This window comes from Taudactylus pleione, unplaced genomic scaffold (genome assembly GCF_031769625.1).
Source record: "Taudactylus pleione unplaced genomic scaffold, aTauple2 ptg000230l, whole genome shotgun sequence".
Classification (NCBI taxonomy): domain Eukaryota; kingdom Metazoa; phylum Chordata; class Amphibia; order Anura; family Myobatrachidae; genus Taudactylus; species Taudactylus pleione.
Window position 1 is genome coordinate 4,620,086 of NW_028284632.1, and position 23,109 is coordinate 4,643,194.

The 23,109-nt window shown below is 45.9% G+C and overlaps 1 protein-coding gene, 1 non-coding gene and 1 pseudogene across 4 annotated transcripts in view; all 3 read right to left on the reverse strand.

Annotated features, from left to right (window-relative positions):
- Window positions 1-14,749, reverse strand: part of SLC5A9 (solute carrier family 5 member 9) — a 65,333-nt gene extending 50,584 nt beyond the window's left edge. The window contains exons 1-2 of one of the 3 annotated variants that reach the window (XM_088479302.1): window positions 14,636-14,749; window positions 11,553-11,624 (exon numbers count right to left, since the gene is read on the reverse strand). In XM_088479302.1, the coding sequence (XP_088335428.1) occupies window positions 11,553-11,624; window positions 14,636-14,743 (180 nt within the window). In that variant the 5' untranslated portion in view covers window positions 14,744-14,749. Of the gene's footprint in view, window positions 1-3,476; window positions 3,537-5,203; window positions 5,453-11,552; window positions 11,625-14,635 lie in introns of those variants that run through there. The other 2 variants (XM_088479303.1, XM_088479304.1) reach the window with 2 other exon arrangements.
- On the reverse strand, window positions 2,488-2,605 carry LOC148516940 (5S ribosomal RNA; annotated as a pseudogene).
- LOC148516941 (U2 spliceosomal RNA) lies at window positions 10,647-10,837 on the reverse strand. Its single transcript, XR_015879350.1, has one exon. It is a non-coding gene; the product is annotated as a U2 spliceosomal RNA (small nuclear RNA).
- Window positions 14,750-23,109: the final 8,360 nt, after the last annotated feature.

A 23,109-nucleotide genomic window follows, 5' to 3' on the forward strand; every position in this document is an offset into this window, starting at 1 on the left:
TCACCCACGTTTGGTCTACCGATTTCAGGGATTCGAATAAAGGAGCCTGCAAAAATCCTGAGAACCAAATGTCAGCCCCCACAGGCTATCGGGGGGACAAAGGGAGGCTGAACCCTCGAAACACCTTGAAAAAAATGTTCCAACGTCAAGCCATGGGGCGATCCCTCGCTAAACCCACCGAAAGTACAGGAGCCTGAACTCTCAGGGTGGCCAGATGGAGCCCTGGTCTAAACCAGTCTGACGAAAATAACATACTCGAGAAAACCTAACCCCCTAGGGCCACATTTTCTCAGTTCACCCCGGAGAACATACGAAGTTCTGTAATAAATGCAGCCAGAAGTAAGTTTCTTGTCCTCTGAATTACAGAACATCCTTTCTTCAAGGCGGAGGTCTGAAGAACCATGCCGTCCAAGATGGACGAGTCAGGTCTAGATACAGGAAGGGACCCTGTATTAACAGGTCTGACCTTAGCAGAAAAGGCCACAGAGTGTCTATGGAGTGACTCTGCAGGTTGGCGAACCAGCAGCGTCTCGGTCAAGCAGGGGCTATCAGTATTACTGTTGCATATTCCCATTAACCCTTAGAAGAAAGGATAGCGGGTGAAGCAAATACGCTAGTTTGAAGTTCTACTCTACTGCCAGAGCATCCACAAACTTTGTGCCCGTACCTGGGGACCCTGTGGTTGTGACTCCAGGCCACGAGGTCTACCTCTGGAAGACCCATCCATCCACAAGGCTCTGAAATACCTGTGGATGAAGAGCCCACACTCTCTGGCGCATATATCCTGCTGGCCTAGGAAGTCCACTTCCAAATTAAGGACTTCTGGTATGAACACAACCGATCTCGCTGGAAAATGACATTCTGCCCCCTGATGGATGAAGCAGGCTACTGCGGTGGCGTTGTTAGATTGCACCTAGACCGGCCTGCCCCTTTAATATTTCCTGAGCTTGAAAAGCACTCCTGAATACTGCCCTTAGTTCCAGGACATTCTATGGAGAGACTGCTTTCCGTTGTCCTCCATTTTCCTTGAAAACATGTGTCAACCTGTCACTGCTCCCCACCCGCGGAGGCTGGTATCATCCAGATCCAGAACGGGCGACCCTTGTTGCGACAAAACGTCTTTAACGGATAGTCGCTCTTCTGGCGAGAGACAGATAGTCTGTGCTTTTATTTGGAACCCTGGCCGTACCCTGGCCGGGCAAATGACAGCTCCTGACAGACAGACTGCCCTGAAACCGGCTTCAAATCTCTTATCAGTGGAACATTTAAAGGCGAATGCCAATGGTACTGGAAAGGGATATAAGGCCTCAACCTTTCTGGTAATATGGATTTTTCTGCCCGGAGAAACTCCATACTACCTACCCTACAACCAGGCCCACTGAGAGCTGCGGCGGGCCTGGATAATAGGGGGCGTGGCCTAACCGCGGGAGGCGTGGCCACGCCCCCTTCACGAAAAAAAAAAGAAAAAGATATGCAGCGCCGCTGGGGAGAGGGGGCGCTCTGAGCCCCCTCAGCCCGGTGCAAAGCCAGGGGGGGTGCGATCAGTGTGATCGCTCCCCCCACAGGCTTAGGAGACTGCAGTCTCCACTGCAGCTCAGCACACGCTGTTTGCTGGGCTGCTGTGAGGGAGGGGGAGCGCCGCCGGACCCGGGCCCCCACCGGGCCCCTCAGGAAGCCCGGGCCCAGGTAATCTGTACCCGCCCCCCCCCCTTCTAGGCGCCCCTGCTTACAACCCCTGGTATCCCAGGTGGTCTCCCTTCCAAGTACTACTGGGCCCATTGCTGCCTAGCTATCAAGATCAGACAATATTGGGCATGTCCAGTATTGGTCTGGCTGTAGTCAGATTTGGGAGGCTTTCACAACTTTCTGGCATTAGAACACTGGAGCCTCTCCTTATACCGGCTCCACAAGCACAGCTTTGACCCCTCTGATCAGGGAGGAGACGTACTGTTAGAAGATGGTCTTCCTCTTTTGAGAGTGACTCTTGGGAGGAGACCCGTGTGTCCCCCTAAACACCAGAAGATGTACCAGAATCTGAGGGCTGGACGGAGCATGAGACCGATCGCCTTCTGATTTTTTTGGCTGTACTGGCCTAGCTGCTTGCCATAATTGTTGGAAAGCTGCTAAGGACGAAGTCACATTTTGACCCGAGTGAGCACACATGTCCCTCCAGGACAGATGCCTAGGAAGCCTAAACATGGTAGGTTGCAGCTGCTGAAGATACCTTAATATCAGGGTTGGCGCAGGAGTCGCCAACCTGTCCACAATCTGCGCTATGATCTGGTAGATATGACTACTGTGGTGACTCTTTAGAACAGTGACCACCACAACCCATTTATATTAAGTCCTGTGAGGACACCCCCATCACCCCTCTCTGTGGCCTGGACCGCGTGAGGTGCCGACGCCATCTGGTCTTTGGCTGCAAAGATCTAGCAGCCTGTAGTGATTGTTGAACGGCTACTAAAGATGATGCCCTGCCTCAACCACTGCCTACAGCATCTGGTATTGCCAGGTGGTCTCCCATCAAGTACTAACCAGGACCAACACGGCATAGCTTCCAAAATCAGATGAGATTGGGCATGTCCAGTGTGGTATGGCTGTAGGTCAAATGTCCATTCATGATGGAAATATAGAGGGCATAACCATAGGGGGCTGCTGTTACAGGTCACACATGACACCAACTCAGGGGCTCCAGCTATCTGTCTTACCTTTTCATTGGACATACAAGGTTTATCCAATGTCTAGTATTAATGTGACCATCATTTCACATCCAATGTACCCATGTATCTTTGTAACGGGTTACACAAGGTGAAACAGTAGTGATAGACTTATGCTGACAAGGCAGCATAGTACAGCAGATTCAATAAGTCACACGGATACTTAATTCGAATAATTATATATATATATATATATATATATATATATATATATATACACATACACACATATATACACACACACACACACACACATATATATACACACACATACATACATACATACCTCTCCGGCCTACTACCAAACACCAGGTAGGACCTAGAGCTCTGTATGACCTGATCACCGCAGTGGAGGCATATATACATACATGGAACACATTTTTAGTCAACTATGAACAGCCGACGAGGCTAAGTAGGACATCAAGCTCTGTATAACCTGGCCATCCACAGAGAGTTACCCAGGGAGATGAACCAAATCTCCTGAGAACATTTGCAAGTAACCCACAACAAGCGTTGGTTTAAACTGCCACAGAAACATACATGTGATTGATGGCGGGACAGTCCCATAATATATCCATTTTTTATCAGGATGTATGTAGATGCTAAAATGTAACACACAATAACTAAAGTGCTACAACTTTATTTTGTACATCTCTCATGTGAATAACACATAAACAAAATCTATTTTCTGTCATAGGGATAGATGTATGAAGGACTTAATCTTGATATAACATCAGGTTCTCTTAAACACACACATACCGCAGTACATATCGTAACCCACTGCTCCATGCTCCTTCCTCACTATCTACCCCATCTGTGTCGCCCCTGTCTGTCTGCCCTTCCCCTTTAGAATGTAAGCTCTAACGAGCAGGGCCCTCATCTCTCACGTGCTTCTCCTCCCCCTAGTTATAGTATAATTTACTCCTAACTCCCCACAATGACATCTAACACCTGGTTGCTCATGTCCTGCTGCTTGTTATGCAGCTATGTTTATAAACCTTGTCCTTGTCCTACATTGTTTTGTATTACTATTAACTGTTTTCTTGTGTGCTCATTTACGTACTGTGTAAGGCGCTGCGGAACCTTTGTGGCGCCATATAAATAAAGGATAATAATAATAATAATAAATAATAATAATAATAATGTGAAGCACTCTCTAACTCCTAACCGCAGTTTAGGGGTTAAGGAAAGTAAAACTTTGAACAGTAGCACATCCATGCCTAACTGACCAGTTTTGCAAGATCTACCTGTAGATTTGCATCAATCGGTACTGAATCCAAGCAACAAAACTTGGTAGGATTCCAGTGTTATGCAATTTCCTGGGAACAAGGCATACTCAGGGATAGTCAACTCCCCCCCAATCAGTACTCAACTCATCTGAGTCTTTCTAATTAGGAGAGAGTGTGGGGGGAGTGGGCAATCCAGTCCTACCAGTATATGTAAATTACAATTTAGCACATATAGCCTACAGCTGGGGGCCAATTGGAGCACTTTTTTTTTTTCAAAGGTAACAATGTAATGTGCTCACCTTCACACATAGTTAGAGCTGACAGTCTTTTCAGAAACAAAGGCAGCATAACTCATTAAAACTTAACGCATTTAAACAGTATATTTGCCATAGGCTCTTAATCAAAAAGCTTTCCAGCTTAGTAGGATAATGAACCTGTTCAACCTGGCCACAAGCAAGGTATTTTGGTCCATAATCTGGGCAAAGGAAACCCAAGGGAGTTCCTATCCAGAAGCTGGGAGGTTTGTCTACTTAACACAGTAACCACATAATTCAGATTGTATGAAATCCTGTGGGGAAAACCCCCCCAGCGCAGGGACCTTAGCCGCCTGTCCTTCAGACTCTGACGTAATAATGACAAGTTCTGAGTACACACGTGATTTTGTTTCACCCCAACTACCCACACACCCGTAGGAAAGGGTTAAGGGAAGAGACAGTGATAGTTTACAGGAGTCAGTTTTTTACATAAGAAACAGTATCCATAAAACAACAATCACGTCATGCATAAACACTCTGCGAGTCATATGCATATAAGCTCTTGCTACCACAATCAGCGCTAGGCTTAGGTAGGATAGAGCCCTGTAAAACCTGAACCAGCAGTAGGAAAGGTATACAGGGAGACTGCCCAGCGTCCTGAAGGAGCAGCGTTCAGAGAGCAACTGACATACACTCTGGCTGCCCTATGGAGGCTGGGAGAGGCAACCCATAATCACTGCGCCAGAGGACTGAACTAGCGTGTGGATTGGGGGAGGGGCCGCCAGGGAAGCGCACCTCCCCTATCCTGCTTGGACCTGCCCGGTAAACTGACCTGGCCACCGCCACAAGCCCCGGCTGGTCAGGAACATCACATCCCGGCGGTCTAGTGTAGGAATCAAGCTGTATGCCTCCCGACTGCAGCGCGCCTCCGGCCAGTCTCACCGCCGGAGGCCAGACCGCCACGTGGTCCCGGCGTCAGCGGCCGCCGCGACCACACGCTTACCTGCCATCCCCTTGATCCGGGTGCGGTCCAGGGCATAAGAGCTCCTGCCGAAGCCCTAGCCTTGGACCTGCCAAGGCCAGCGGTGCGGCGCCGGAGGAGGTAGTTGTAGCGGGTGGCCGGTGTGTCTCCTATAAGACGCGAGGCTGCTTCCAGGACAGCTCAGACCAGCCGCCGTGATGGAGAGTAAAACTCTTTTTTTTTTGTTACTTGTCTGCAGTACTGCTCCAGCAGTCCCACTTTCTATGTGGTGAACACACCATACATTAAGAACTGGCTACCTGAGGCAGGGGGTGGGGTATATGAGGAGGAACCCCAGTGCATCCTGGGAGCAGAGATCTCCTTTGTGTTAACTGTTTGGTGACCGGGATTCATACCCAAACGTAATGGCTGTGGACCCCATGGTCCCCCGAAGAAATTGAGTTTTTTCCTGGCAGCTGCAGAAACTGAAGGAGGAGATTATGGCCTTTCACGTGCGGCTGCAGCTGACAATTCTTTTACCAACAGCTCTTTGCATAGTTTTAGATTTTTGTCTGTTGGAAAAAACTCACAAGGCAAGGTAGGACTTAAACCTACTGTACAATCCAGAATGGTCGCCAAAATATGTTTTTCAGATTTCAAAAGATTGACACCTCTTGGATCCTGGTGAAGTGAATCAAGGGCTTGATCCACCAGTCCAACATACCTTGCGCAATCGCTCCGTTTCAGCTCCTCCTTCAGTACCGCCAGCTGTTTTTACAAAAGTCTGATGAGGGGAATGACCTGACTCAAGTTGGCAGTGTCTGAACTAACTTCACGTGTGGCAAGTTCAAAGGGTTTGAGAACCTTGCACAACACGGAAATTATTCTCTACTGTGCTTGAGTAAGGTGCATTCCCCCTCCACGGCCTATGTCATAGGCCATTGTATAGCCCTGGATGGCCTTTTGCTGTTCCTCCATTCGCTGAAGCATATAGAGGGTAGAATTCCACAGAGTTACTATCTCTTGCTTCAGCTGATGGCAGGGCAAATTAAACAGTACCTGCTGGTCATGCAATCTTTGACAAGCGGTTACCGAATGTCTTAAATGTCCGGATATTTTGTGTGCCACCGAGAGCATCTCCTGCACGCTCCTGTCATTTTTTAAAAAACGTTGCACCACCAAATTAATTGTGTGAGCAAAACATGGGACGTGTTGGAATTCGCCCACATGTAATGCTCTCACAATATTGGTGGCATTGTCCGAAATCACAAATCCTGAGGAGAGTCCAAGTGGGGTAAGTCATGTAGCAATGATTTCCCTGAGTTTTTCTAAGAGGTTCTCAGCGGTATGCCTCTTAGTGAAACCAGTTATACAAAGAGTAGCCTGCCTCTGTATCAACTGTCTTTTGGTAGATGTTGCTGCTGCTGTTGCTGTTGTAGGCAATACACCTACCCAGTGGGCTGTCAGTGTTGTAATCCTTAGTTTGCCCTGTCCCACTTGTCCACATATCAGTGGTCAAGTGGACAGTGGGTACAACGGCATTTCTGAGGACATTAATAAGGTTTTTTTAATGTCCTTGTACAGACTTGGAATTGCTGTTCTAGCGAAGTGGAATCTAGAAGGGATCTGGTAGCGAGGACACAGGACCTCAATTAACTGTTGAAAACCCACTGCAGTAATGGTGGATACTGGACGCACATCTAATACCAGCATAGCTGTTATGGCGTCAATAATCTGCTGTGCAACTGGATGATTGCTGTCATACTTGTCTACCGTTGCAAACAATTGTTTGACAGTTAATTGTTTTTTGGAAGATGCACTACAAGTAGTCTTCCTCCTGGTCACCTTCTGGGATGAAGATCCACTCACAGCAACAGCAGCAGCAACAGGCGTAGTCATCAAGGATCCTTCTGAGGAATCACGGATAGGAGAGGAGTCAATCATGCTTCGAATAACAACATTGGATGCAGTAGGACTACTCCCGATGACGAATGAGGATGTTGATGATGCAGATGTTGGTGGTGGAGATCGAAGGTGCTTGGATCCCACAGAGAGGGAGCAGGTAGGTGACACTGGACTTGTTAAGTTTCGAGTTTTGGAACTTGGCGACATACACTTTGATATTTGATGAATGCGCTCCAAGTGATGTAACAAGAAGGAAGTTCCTAGGTGGTTTAGGTCCCTCCCTCTACTCACTCTTGCTTGGCAAAGGTTACATATGGCTTGACAACTGTTGTCCGGATTGGGGTTGAAATAATTCCACACGTGAGAAGTGGATTTTTTTGTCTTTTGCCCCGGCATGACAACAATGGGCTTTGGCTTTTTCAATCCATGGGCAACAGCTGTTGTCTTACTTACACAAAGTACATCCTCGGCATCAACATCCTCATCACCAACATCTTTATAATCAACATTCTCATCATCCTTAGCGCCTTCAACTACCAAAATATCCTCCTCCTCCATGTGCAATTCCACAGAAGCATCCTCACTGGCTACGTCTGCAAGATGTTGACTGCCCTTCCCCACATTTACAGAGGGCACACAAATGTTGGAACTTGGAGGATCCTCCAGTACACCAGTATTTAGGTCTGGCTCACACATGGCAACTGCGGACACACTTGCACTCTCCTCTGGGATTTGTGATTTCGATTTCTCAGGGCACACAGTTGGTTTTTACGGAGCTGTCTTACTCTTCTTAACAACTTTCAAATTTTTAATGGTACCACCACCACTACTACTACAAGCAAAAGGGAAACTTGCCTTTCAATTTTTTTTTTCCTTTACTACAGTAAAAGTAGCTTTACCATATCCATGGCGTGACTTAAGCCCTGGGGCATGGGCCTTCATAGCGGACGAGGAAGTTGATGGCCTTGCATTATCATGCAAGGTCATCAACTGGCGGCAGCTACAACATGTGGTTCTTGGCCTTGCTCTCCTGTCATGTGACAGCCCTCCATATTTTCTGTGGTCTTGAAGCAGGGTCACAAGCACTAATAGTGTAGCCAAGGTGAGGATACAAAATTCACACATGTGCAGTCGTGCGCACACAGAAAAAAAAAATAGACAAAAAAGACACTTTTTAGGGGGGATTTTTGGGGTCCAGAACTTGGGCCCAGAGCACAGATTGATGATGACTGGAGTCGAGCAGCACTAGGTTGCAACTTGCGTTGCTGTATCTTGTGCGGCTATGCCTGACACGCACACTCAGAAAAAAAAAAAATAGACAAAAGCCACTTTTTTTTTTTTTCGGGTCCAGAACTTGGGCCCAGAGCGCAGATTGATGACGACTGGAGTTGGGCAGCACTAGGATGCGTTTCTGTATCTTGTGCGGCTATGCCTAACACGCACACACAGAAAAAAAATAAAAAGACATATATATTTTTGTCCAGAACTTGGGCCCAGATGGACGCAGCAGACAGCACAGCACCAGCCCAGATGATTCAGCACCAGCCCAGGTGGATGCAGCAGACAGCACAGCACCAGCCCAGATGGACACAGCAGACAGCACAGCAGTGACAGCACCAGATGGATCAGCAGTGCACCAGCCCAGGACACAGCACAACACCAGCACATGTAAGTACTACCTCTCCCAGCCCTACACTACCCACCCTCCCTGTTCAGTTTCCACAGCCGGAGTGAAATGGCGGCGACCACATGGTCCCTTATATACATAGAGACGAAAGCTCGCGAGCTGCAAGATTTAGGCCCTCATTCAGAGCCGTACGCTCTGAGCAGAGCGCACGCTCTGAATGAGGGCCGCCCTCCATAATTATGGAGCGTCCTCCTGGACGCTCGTATAGCTGTGGGTCACCACCCACAGCCTATACGAGCGTGCAGTTTGATGGCCGTGATGGTCTTGACCATCGCGACCATCGCCACTGCGAGCCGGAGCCTGCAGTTGAGTTTTTCAACCGCAAGGCCCGGAGTGATTTTGGCTCTATCAGAGCCAAAATCACTCCCACTGACATCACAAGTGATGTCAGTGGGCCGGCTTCTGACGGTAGGCGTTCCCTTGGGAACGCCCCCGTCAGGGAGGCACGCCCACCAAAGGGGCGTGCTGTCAATCAACATCGACAGCACGCCCCCTTTGATCAGACACAACGAGCGAAGGAAAGTCCTTCGCTCGTCGCGTCTGGCGGATGCGCACGACGGAGCTCCCGGCATCGTGCGCATGCGCAGTGCACAACATCGACCCACTTGCGAGCGGACAGCCGCTTGCGAGTGGGTCTGAATCAGGCCCTTAGTCTATCTGGTTTTGCCTCGGTTTGAGATCGGGGCCGGATCTCAAAATTTGGGTGGGTTCAGATATCTGAGATCCGAACCCCCTCATCTCTATTAAAAATATACTTATAGCTTAATTGTGTGGTAGGCACTGTACACTGTAAGCTCCAATGGGCCAGAGGTGTATTTTCGGCAGAATGCTGCAGATTATTATGTTGCTACATAATAGACAACAATGCTGCTACTACTATTATTAATACTAATTAGAGTAAAATCTAGCAAAGTGTAACAACCACTTCCCAACATTCATCAAGGTTTATGGAGATCTACAGTGTGTATATATATATATATATATATATATATATATATATAGATATATATGTGTATAAATATATATATATTTATTACAAATACATACTTAGATATATGACTTCATTGATAACCCATGTCAATTATTATTATGGCCATGGGGTGATTTTGTCTACCTCTATCTTGCAACTATTCAGAGACCTGTAGGGGAGCGGGGAGGGGGAGGATAGGTTCAGTCACTAGGGGGGAGGTTAGGTTTAGGCACCGGGGAAGAAGTGTTAGGTTAAGGGTGCGGGGCTAGGTTTAGTGCTATGGGTGTCGGGATTCTGACTGTCGGGATGCCGCTATTGTTAATCTGACCAGCGGCATCCCGACGCCAGCAATCCATACCCAACCCCTCTAGTGAGTACGGTGTGGAGTGACATGATGGGAGACAGTAGTCTCCTACTTAGCTCATATGAGAAACCCAGTTAATACTTGCTATAAAGCTGTTCCAGCATCATGCACCGCAACCCGCAAGCAGCATACATCACCCGCTGGTGAGCTGTATGAAACCCCACTTCGCTCAAGCTCCTTTCCATCACTGGTATGCATGTAACAGTGAGTACTGCTGTACATGCTATCTCTTATTAAACCACAGCGGGTTTGAGTCACCTGCTGTATGCCTAGACAACTCTGCAATATCAACACCTGTACACACACATCATTTCCAATATGGAATCACCCAGAGCTGCTATCCAGAGAGTCAGATTGAGGTGGAGACACTGCATAAGAGAAGAGGTGAGACGTAGCCATGCTCACACATCAACTTAACCTCAAGCCGGGCAGAGTCCAGCTCAGTACCGCTATCAGCCTACTTCTGCTGATAGCAGTGTTTCCTGCACTATACTGAACCTTGGTCGGCTAGGAACCCAGCAAGTGTAATTGTTTGGAAGGCAAGGCGGGGGAGGATAGGGGAATGTCAGCCATGAACACAAGGACTAATGTAATGCTATAAAATCACATTGCAACACAAAAAAACCCCAGTGTTTTTGTAATCTGGAACCTGTATTCCGTCTCCTGCTCTTCTAGCATTACATATACTGCATTTTAAACTGATAAGAACAGATACTACACTTGATCTTAGCAAAAAGGCAGTGAAGTGATACATTTACTGGAAACATTAAAGTAAATAAATAATAATATGCGCTGTCATAAATTTCATACTATGATTGCTTTATTTCAGCATTTATTGTAACATTGAACTTAAGATACAATAATAACAGATGGAAAGCCTTTATTTTGAAACCAGTACAGTGATTACGGGCTACTGGTGGTGCACTTCTAGGTACTGCACACTTCTAAAGCCACGTATCCACTAGGCGATTAAAATGAGCGATTGAACGATAATGACATAGTTATCGTTCAATCACTCATTAATTGTTCTCAAATCGGGCATGAAAATGTCGAAAACAACCAGCAATGCGCGCTCCCTGAGCATGCTGGTCAATCTGCCAATAGCGACAGATTGGCCATGTTCAGAGATGAGGGAGAGGTAAGTATATTATGGGTGCAGGGCCCAGTGTGCACCGCACATCCTGCACCCATTATAAATATGCCCCTGGGTAGAGACCCTTAAACATATTTGGGTTTAGTTGACATTCTCCATGTCGACACAATGATTGCTGACATAATATACTGAATCAGTTCACGATGCATTGTTACCCAGAGAGCATGGATTGTATTATGCAGCAATGGCATTTCAGTTAAACTTTAGTTTTAATAGCAGAACCATTGTTGTGACCAGGAAATCCCATGCAATAGATATATTATTTTTTTGTAGAATGTGTCTATAATTGAACATAATAGTGGTTATACTTACAGGCCACCATGTCATGTTTCTCCCAGCTAAGAAATATCCTCCCACTGTCCCACGGCTCGCACGGACTGAGGACTACAAGACAAACAGTTGGTTAAAGTTCTCCTTCTACCATTTGTAATTCACTGCTACATCATGCATATTAGGCTGGATTCTCTCTTTATCTAGTGCAGTCTCATTTCTGGGGCTCTCAATTTCTTAAATCTTTATTTGATGTTTTTTAAGCCTCAAATGAGGAGGTTAACATGTTGATTTCAATAAGTAGATTGAAATCAGGATTCTTTGAAGTCTTTCTGGCCCAAGTGTAATAAGCTCTGATTTGCTGGTTCCTGCACCAGTCCAGATTAAGCTTTGTGGGGGCCCCAGGGCAACTAATTTGTGGGGCCCGTACTAAAAAAATTCTAAATATGATATGCTAGTGAAAGGGGAGTAGCGAGGGTGGTTCTGGTGGAGCATGAGCTCTGGGTGCCATTCAGGTTTCCGGAATCATGGGGCGCTGCACAGTATGATGGCCGCCTGTTAGTTTTATCTCAGTTTGTTTGCTCTATATCCTAAATAAGTAAGGATCTGAGATCTGTTTCTACATTTCATGCTCCCTCAAACTGCCCAGATTGCCTCCCCTCCGGCCCTCCCTCCTCTGTGATCATCTTCTGTCACCTCCCCTTTCCTGTCACATTCATTACATTCACTTCTCACCTCTTTAATTCCCTCCCCTATCTACCATGGGATCGGCTCTTTGTCCCTCCCCTTTCCTTTCTTATGGGCTTCTGTCACCACCCCTTTCTGATCAACTCTTTGTCCCTCCCCTCTCCTTTCTTATTGGCTTCTGCCACCACCCCTCTCTGATCAACTCTTTGTCCCTCCCCTCTCCTTTCTTACAGGCTCCCATCACCACCCCTCTCCTTTTCTTATTGGCAGGTATGAGTTTAAAAAAAAAAATCAGTGCTTTGCTATGTAAAGTAATGAGGTGTTCCCAGGCATGACCACATAGTGTTATTTGAAAGGTCTTTTAAAAAATACTGTATTAGGAGACCTGAAATAATGGTGGTAGACAGAACATGATTAGTAGTACTCACATTAATATAGGTGCAATGTATATTTGTGAAGTAGGAGCATAGCTGAGAATGGAGCTTCCCATATGTGTTCCCACACTAGTGATAGCTGCTTGGGGCAGTAATTGCAGTAATAAACTGTGCATCCTGTGTAATCTCACTCTAGCACATGTATTCTGTCAATTTAAGTTAAATGATCAGAATATATAATACAATCTGCTCTATTGACTAAAAACAATGATTCAAATTAGATAAAAGCTAGATCCTAGGTGAAGGGCCGGCTCTAGGGTTCGGAGCACCCTGTGCCGGCCTTGGAGATGGCGCCCTAACAACGCGCGCGGCTTCGCCGACCGAATTTGGGGGTGTGGCCTAATTACCACAGGCCACGCCCCCTATGTGACGTTATTTGGAGGCCTCCAAATAATGTCAGACTGGGGGTAAAGCCCAGCACTCCGTCACTGGCTGGGCTTCACCCAGCCCTCTCCCATCAGTGAATGGTTGCTGCGCGCATGTGCGCGGCATCCATTCACTCTCCGGGGGTCCGGCACCGTCGCACAGCTGCAGAGGCGGGGGTCCCCAGCCTCCCGATTTGATCACCCGCGGGCCACTTCGGCATTACTGTCCCGCTGAAATCGGGATGCTGGGGAGGGGTGCCACCCCTCTACGGGTGGTGCCCCTGTGCCACCGCACTGGTCGAACACCCCTAGAGCCAGCCCTGCCTAGGTGCTATACATAAATAAAACAGTGCCAAAGGAGCTACCCCTTAATGTCAGATAGTGCATTACCGAAGCATTCTATTCCCCCAATGGGATGTAGTTAGGAGACCGGAGGCCGCTGGTCTCAATCCCGACAGTGTCATCCCGGCAAGGGATGTAACACAGGCGTCGAAGTACCGATGCCTATGTTAATTCCGATGACGGAACGCCGAAGGACCGGGGATGGGGGGGTTAGGTTTAGGGACCCCAGGGGGGTGGGGTTAGGATTAGGCTAGGAAAAGGGGGGGTTAGGGTTAGGCACCCCTAAGGGAGGGTTAGGGTTAGAGGGGTGAGAGGGGAGGGTTAGTTACTTACGGGTGCCCGTCGGGATCTTCATCCATTGGTCTCTCATTGTCAGTTTTAGAACCGGCGCCTATTAAGCAGTCGGTATTTCAAACTCATTCCCCCCCAATGGGACCTCAACGCCCAGCATAAAACTGACACTGTTTGCTGTTTTTCTCTTCATTTCAGTGTTCCCCCGCAGGCTGGCCATACCCCACTGGCACAGTTGAGTACAGGGAGGAAAGGGGAGGCGGGCGCTATGACATGCACTTTCTCCGGGCGCCATGGTTCCACGGTACTCCTCTGGCTAGTGATGTTTTTAAAAAAAGAGTATAGTGTGTAAATACTCTGAGCACCACATGGAACCCATCAGCTAATAACGCCATTGTAAAGCGGGGGGCGTGGCTACAATGACATAATTGAGCACAAATCAAGTAATCGGCCGTCCAGCCCGCCCACTTTGCTTTGGGAATTGGGCAGGGCCGGGTGGACGGGGGGCACTGCGGGATCCTTGTATGCCTTTCCAGGCGGCTGGGAGTGGCACCCAATTTTCGGGAGCCTCCTAGGCCATTCTGGGAGGGTAGGCATGTATGCCAGAATCACGCTGGAATCAGCAATACAGAGCATATATTACATTTCAGCCTCTGCGTGTTCAAATACTAATACTATAACATTTTACAAAAATTTCTAAAGCGAACTATGCATTGTCTGATTGTTGATATCCATCAATTAAAATGATTTGCTATTTATCTTTCTGCTGTCTCCATGTGCATTGAAGAGTTTTAAGTCAGCATAACAATCTACAGGATACAAACTCAAATAAATGTTCTATTTTCAAGTAGTGATGTTTCAAGTGTACTAGTATTTGAGGCATGCAGTCAGCTAATATCTAGGTAATGTTGACACATACTGTAAATGACTTAATTTTTAATCTCCAACTTGCTCTAGAGAAAGTCATAAAGCCTTATGTTTAGTAACTGACAAGTGATGGACTTACCCATATCCCAACTGCAAGGACAAACACAAAATACACCACAACCACAATAATATCGGGGATCCCAAACTCAGCAAATTCAGTAGATGGATCTTGTGTGTCATTGTTCATTATTCCTGGTGAAGGATAAATGTATCTGTTTGGAAGAAGAATTACTTATATACTGATTGATTACTTACTAACCAGCTGTTAATAGCTAACAGGACTTATCAACGTGCTGACAGCTATCTAACAATTATTGTTTAGTTCTGCACATCAGCTCATTTAGATTAGGGTTGAAATGTTTCGTGACAGTCACTAGAACACTTGTCTGGTAACAAACAAAGATCTCCATGATTTCTAGTTGTCTTTAAAAATGGAATGTAGGAATGATTTTAAAAAAAAAGAATTCAATAGGAAAAATTACTGGAGTATTTAAACCAGTATTAAGTAGGAACCCCTGCGCTAATTAATATGCATATGGGTTGATATGGATGAACTGACAATCACCACACCACTATAATAATATATATAAATCTTTACTTATAATAAAATATAATATAACAATATTAGGTTATTTAAATATATATTTTTTGCGTTCTTGGACATGGTACACTTAAAACAGATACATTTATATATGTTTGTGCATATATATATATATATATATATAATTATATATATATATATAGTGTCTCAATAATCCGGCACTCATAAGCTACAATTCAACTTCTAGTGTGCCCTTGCTGTAATGTATACAATGTTGGTCCTCAAAACAAAATCCAAGGTCCACGCACGGCACTACTATAGAAAAAAACTCTGTTTATGTCATATAAAGATATGAATAATACATGTTACAACTGATCCAGCATGTGAGCAACGTTTCAGGATCCCTCCGGACCCCGTCCTCAGGCTGCTGCAATAAGCGCAATAGTCAACAAAAAAAGAACAGTTATATATATATATATATCCTTTATAATCAGTTAATATTATGCCATTCTTTGTGTGGCTTGAACACACAGTTTATGAGGATTTTTTACTGATTGCTGAGGGAGGTGAATGAGAGGTGAATTCCAACAGGTGTTAAACATCCTATTGATTGATATACCAAAAGGACCAATTTGGACACAGATTAACAGGGGTATTCAATATGAAACTTTAACTTCACTGTCGAAGTTAACGTTTCATATCGGAGTTTTTACCTGCGTTAAAGTATCGGGCGCGCGCCCGCTTATCCCCGTATTCAATATAAAATTAACGAAAACAGGAACCTCCGAAGTTGGATTTGTGTAAAGTTACGAATTTTTCCTTAGAAAAATTGTAAGAGCCCCCTAAAGTTGTAAAAACATGGGGGATCACTATGGGTACCCCCGTTTTAGCCTTTAAATGAAAGTCGGGGATTTAAATAGCCGCAGCAGGTTTTTTTCCCGACATTGAAGAAGTGTTGCAGAAGAACACTTAGGTTATTTTTTTCGTTTTTTTAAGTGGTCCCATCAAATTTGGGGTACATGAAAATGGGTACTAGCATATTTTTAAGTCCCTAAAGTAAGTTTTTAAAAATTCTGCAATTGTGCACCTGCCGCTATAAATCTATACAGAAAACATCTGCCGCAGAATAGCCCTGAACCTATTTCCCCATTGTTAATCATTTTTTTCCCATTTTTTTTTTCACCCCAATTTTTTAATTAATTTTTTGGGGTGTCCCTATTTTTTTAAAACTTTTTTTGACGCAGTTCTTTTTTAAATGTCATTCCCAGGGTGCAGGCTATTTTTTTTAAGCCTGCACCCCTAAACCCCAATTCTGCACTTTTTTTCGACACCTATTCAATGGTGAAAAGTTATTACCGTTTTTTATCAAAGACTTTTCAAAACTGCAATAAGTCTTTGAAATTGAATACGGTGTAAAACTAAAACCTGCGATAATGACGTCATAAGTGCGATATTAACACAAAAACGATGTTATCGCTCCCATATTGAATACCCCTCATAAAGGGCTATCAGGCAGCATTCAGTCACTATTTGATAAAGCCCCAGTATTGTGGAGCGAAACTGGTCAGAATTATCCTTCCAGGACACATTGGGACTCATTCAAACACATTGGTGGTGTTCAGCAGCTGGGACGTGGATCTCAGCGATCCCGGAGGATGTTTGCTGGTAGTCGGAGTAGAGGCTGGGGTAGAGACGCAGTTGAAGCACCTTTATTGCACCATCAGGTGAGCCGCTCACACACAGGACCTCATTCAGAGTCGGTCGCTGCGGCCGCACGGTCATAGGGGAAAGGGGCTGGATATGCAAATTAAGAGATCACAAGTTGCGGTCCTAAGATGAGATCGTTAGCTGAACGACCGAGGGTAAGAAGCGGCCGTAAGACTAAATAACGCCCCCTTCTCGATCACCACATGTCATCTCCTGGGATATAAGGATTAATCGCGAGCATCGGGAACCATCGGAACTGGTCGTAGAGCTCAAGGTTGACCATACCCTCTCTTAAGCTCTACGATCAGGTCAGTGTACAAACCACCCATGTCACGTGTGCCATGACACTACTTTGTTAATTATGCACTCCCATAAAACGCCGTTCGCATAATTAGGCATAATCTGTCACTCAAACTACCGACCTGGCTGTGTTCAAGGAGAGAGAAATTTCTGATCGTAGCCGCTAGTTTGCGCACGCGCATTGCGAACTTTATGCATGCACAGTTTAGCGAACATCGGTGGCGTACGACCGTGCGGCCGCAACGACCGACTCTGAATGAGGTCCACTGTCTCTCCGTGGACGCAGCCTCCTCCGGCAATTACCTTGCTTTACTTACCTGGAAATAGACAGTATTTCATCTATTTAAACGGAGCTGTACATTAGATGCTTTCCAGGATTCCTAGTAATATGGAGCCAGCTGTCTGATATCACAGAGGCTCAGCGCTTTGGTGAGAGCATTGCAGCGGGATCACACGTTTAGTGTGAAACATTCCAATATTTTCCCTGTGAACTGGATGATTGATTTTTGTTATTTGTTTTTTATCTCTTATATTGAGACTATCTAGGAGAGACATTTATTATAACTTATAAGACACCTATTGCATATTATATGCTTTTTTATTTTTTAGATTCACCTCTCTCAGCAATACATTTTTGTGATAGTGTATCTAAAGGTGCATACACACACAACGATTTTTTGAACGATTATCGTTAAACGATATCGTTTAACGATAATCGTTTGTAAAAATTGTTCACTTTCTGAGTCAAACGATGAACGATTATTGTTCATGCGCGTTCACGTTTGTAGTTTGTAGTTCAGTCAGACTTGTCAACTCAACGATTTTCATTAAGTGGAGCGTACACACGGTCAGATTTGTCAGACTTGTCAGATTTGTCAGTTGAACGACTGAACGATTAAACGATTTGAAAGATTTGAACGATTTGACCAAAGTTTTGAACGATTTGAACGATTTGAACGATTGAACGATTTTTGACTGCATTAAAATGAATGGAATCGTCCAAGTCTGACTGCAAACCCATCAGATGTCAGATATCGTTATCTGACAAATGGGAACGCGCATCGTTGATCGTCCGTCGTTCAGGCATGTCAGATATGAACGATTTTCCTTCAGATATGAACGACTGAACGATTTTTAAATCGTTATCGTTCATATCTGAAGGAAAAATCTGACCGTGTGTATGCACCATTTAGTAAATGATTTTAGTTCATTTTTTCAAGGTAGAAAATCGTTTACTAAAATCGTTCATTAACTCAATCGATGTGTGTGTATGCAGCTTTAGTATTGAATCCCTATATTATGGTGACTTTTATATTGTATATTGACCGGTCAATTTGATATTGGTATATTATATTTTATTGTAAGTAAAGATTTATATAAATATATATATATATATATATATATATTTATATAAATCTTTACTTACAATAAAATATAATATACCAATATCAAATTGACCGGTCAATATACAATATAAAAGTCACCATAATATATATAATAGTGGTGTGGTGATTGTCAGTTCATCCATATCAACCCATATGCATATTAATTAGCGCAGGGGTTCCTTCTTATATTCTGTCTGTCAAACACACCTGACTCACAGGTGTGAAATTGTGTTACCACTAGCACAATTTTTATCTCTGCTGCTTTATACAACATTTTTTGTAACACACAGGCAATTTGATTTTATACATTTAAATTTATTTAAATTAGCGCTGGATGGTTGTTTTTAGTTTGGCATTTAAATCAGTATTGCCAAAATGTACAGTAGGGACAAATATATTGATGGACATCAGTTCTTAATGATACAATGCCGGTGATAATTGTATAAGTATTTGGGTTTAGAGAGGAACATAGGAGCTCATTCAGACCCGCTCGCTCCCAGCGTATACAAATTCGGCTAAGTGACGGCATAGCAGGCGATCGCATGGCAAGGCATTAGCACGCCCACTATGTCTTGGCGTGCGATCACTTAGTATATGCAGACGCCCACCAGCATTAAGACGCCCACTTGCACACGTCATCTCCTGTCAGTGCTTGTAAACATTGGTACATCAAGTACCATCGGATGCTATCGCAGTGTTAAGGTTGCTTATACCCTGCCGCAAGCACTGCGATCACTTCAGAGTGAAATCCCAAGAAGTGACGTGTACTATGACGATCCCTTTTAATTATGCATGCCTGAAACGGCGTTGAGGCACTCATTCACGCCTACGTTCGCATCTCCACTCCCCCCGTTTCCAGTGGTCAGCCCCTGTCACCACCCACAAATGGCCTTTCCTTTCACTCACTCTACTGGGCAGTCTATGCGTAGTGAACGAACGCATCCCGATCTCTTGCATTGGTTCGCGCACATGCATTGCAATGCATGCGCAGTTAGCCACTATCGGCCAGCTACGAACATTCGCATCATAGCGAATGGGTCTGAATCGGCCCCATAGAACGTAGGATGAGGTATAACAAACTTAAAGTGCCTCAGGGGTCTATTTACTTAGCCTTGGATGAAGATAAAGAGAACCGAGATAAAGGGCCTGATTCAGAGGCGCTCACAGTTTGCGAGCGCTTGCTCTGAATCAGGGCATTCTTCTTTTTTTTTTTTTTCCGGCCTCCAGGCCGCTCGCACAGCTGTGGGTGACCACCCACAGCCTGGCGATGGTCGCGATTATCGCAACCATCGGCATTGCGAGGAGACCCTAAGGTAGGGTCTCAGCACTCGCAATGCCGAGTGGACTTCCTGCTCTAATAGAGCAGGAAGTCCACTACTGACCTCACGAGTGACGTCAGTAGGGCCGCCCACAAACGGCAGGCGTTCCTTCGGGAACGCCTCCGTTTGTGCAGCCACCCCCCTACCTGCCTACAAAATGAACAGGGTGACATTGACAGCCGCCCTGTTTTGTTGCGAGCCCCGGAGCGAGTTAAGTTCTCACTCGCTACAGGGCTTGCGCACGAGCGTGGCATGCGTGTGCACTGGGCCACCATCGACCTGCTTGCGAGCGCTATGCACTCGCGAGCGGGTCTGAATCAGGCCCAAAGTCCCAGCCAATCAGCTCTTGTCATTTTTTAAACACATGGCAGTTAGGAGCTGATTGGCTGGTATTTTATCTCCGTTCACTTTATCTCCATCCAAGGCTTAGTAAATAGACCCCTTAAACGCACTAACGGTGAGAACTCTGTGAATCCAACAACACCAAAACGGACTTATGATGGGTATACACTGTCAGATAAGATGCCTGTCAAACAGACATTTCATCTGACAGTCTGACACCCAGCAAATATCGAGGCCAATCACTGTGTGATATATTGAAGTGAATCGGATCTCTGGGTCCCACCTCAGGAGCAGCACAGGAGTGCCTGGACCTGGCTCACTGACAAGTATTTCCACCTCTTGAAAATGCCGTCTGAGTGTGGTGAAACGCGTTGAGGATACGGTGTTACTGGCCTTGTGACAGTTGCCATTTACCATCCAGGACTCTCCAAAGAGCTTCCCCGTGAAACCCATCTGCAGCAGTCGGCACTCCACGTGACCCAGCATAGCCCTGTCTGAGTGAGAGACTCAGAGCTGTTTGGAGAGACCCGTGGAGTGTGACGGGAGGAATATTCACACTGCCGAAGCATATACACAGCGTGAGACCCACTGGAGTGGTGTCGCATGCAGGAGGATAGTGAGTACTCTGGCGCACTGAACTGTTCACACCACATATTGTTACATTCTGGCGCACTGAACTGTTCACACCACATATTGTTACATTCTAACTACTCTGAATTTCACTCTGAGGCACTGTGGATTATTGGAATCACCTAGGTCTGTTTGGGAGGGGAGGCAATCGGGAAGCCGACTGCCTAAATACCGGCAGCCGGCTTCCCGACTGTCTTATCCCGGCAAGGGTGAAATGCCGGGTGTCTAGAAGTAGACGCCCGCATTTCCCCGACACCGGGAGACCGGCGCCCGGCATCACGATCGTAGTGATGCCGGGCACCGCGAGCGGACAGCCGCGGGGGGGAGGGTTGGGTTTAGGGCTCCCGGGGGGCTTTAGGGTTAGGCACCCCCCCGGGAGGGTTAGGGCTAGGCTAGGGGGAGGGAGGGTTAGGGTTAGGCACCCCCGGGGGGGACTTAGGGTTAGGCACCCCCCGGGGGATTTAGGTTTAGGCAGCGGGGAAGGGGGGATTAGGGTTAGGCACTTGTGGGGGAAGTTAGGGTTAGGCACCCCTAAGGAGGGTTAGGGGGGTTAGGTTAGTATATACTTGCCTATCCACGCTCAGGATTTCCAGCGCTGTTGGGATTCCGCTGCGTCGCACTCTGCTCCTGTCGGGCTGCCGCTGACGGGAATCAAACCGCCGTTTGGGAGCGCGGTACCACAATCACTATCTGCTACGTTTGTTGCCTTTTCCAGTGGCATTTATGCTCTTAAGGAGAACACTGGATGTTACAAGAGTCTGTTGGTTAAAAGTGTATCCAGCTACATCATTTGGTAGCAATCTGCCACAAGCCAGTTTAAATCTGTGGATTTTTTTAATTCTGGATTTGTGTTTTTTTGTTTTCTTTATTGTGATTTTATTGTAACCATACTGATGTATGTATATCCCCACTCCCGGGAGTTTTATATATGTTGATTGCTTATTATTATTCATGGTAAATTCTTTTTTAATAAAAGCAGTACATATTACCCCTTGCTGTGTGAACGAAGCACCACCTGGTTTTTCTGATATTTCACAGTGCATGGTGCTTGATATCTGCATTCCAGATATTTCCCCATTCCTCCCCTGTGAAGGAACATGGGAAATGTTGGTCGGTCGGCCGTGGCAGGTCATACACTGCCAGATGCGGCGAACCAATTATTGGATCAATTGGACACGCTGGTCAATAACCTTCCCCACCCCACCCCCTGCAGCCTGAACCTAACCCCAATACTTGCCATCGGGGGTCTGGTGTCGGGATTCTGGCGCCGGTATTCTGAGAGCTGGCATCCTGACAGCCAGGATATAAACTACATCCCAACTCAAGGTATAAACCTCTCCTCTCGATAAAACAAAAATGCCCACCTAGACCGCTGACCCCAGTAGGATAAAAATAGCCTAACCAATGTATTGGCGGGGAGAGCATTTTGATAACTACCCCCAGATGGCCACTGCTTGTGTTCTTTCCCACACTAGATTGCTTGGCTTTGAAAAAAACAATTTGGTTATGCCCGCTTCAGTTACTCACAGGTTACTCACAGGTTAATCAAAGCTGTATTTGCCAGCAGGGGCAAAGGGCTCAGACCTCCTCCATTGTTCCTGATTCTGCTTTATGCACTCTCTTCTGGCACACAGTATGCGCCCCGCCACTAGCAGCAAAGCGGGTGTTACAGACTGACAGAGAAGCCAATAGGACACAGACAGAAGAAGAGAAGGGGTAAGCACTGTTTTTGGGGGCTGAGCCTTTGCTGTTGGGGCTGAGCCTTTGCTGTTGGGGCTGAGCCTTTGCTGTTGGGGCTGAGCCTTGTCTGTTGGTCGTGTGAGTGGGAGCCAGCCATTATCTTGCCATCAGGCGTCTGGTATGAACTTACACAAGTGTTACCAATCATAAATAATAAATTAAAATTTAATCTGCATAAAAACAGACCTTCCCAGCATTTTGTATGTGGTACAATATTGTAGTACTTTATAGTGATGTTGAATAAAACCCCCATACACCAGCGACTGATTGTCGCAATTTGCTGATCCCCAGATGCCGGAAGCGGAGGATCTGTGAAATCCAACATGTTGGACACATCCAACATTTGCTGATCACGCTCGAAATATGATCGTGAATTGCAAATCAGTAGAATTTCACAGATTCGATTACCGCCGGTCAGAGTATCCAATTGGAGGATTGGGCAATCTATCGTTTGAAGTACAGTATGGGCCCTTAAGTTGTAGCAAGATTTAAACTTTATTGCAGGATAACATAGTGAAAGGATAAAGAATATGGGGTCTATTCATGATGTTAATTATCGGGGTCCGAACAGACCCTGATAAGTCAACAT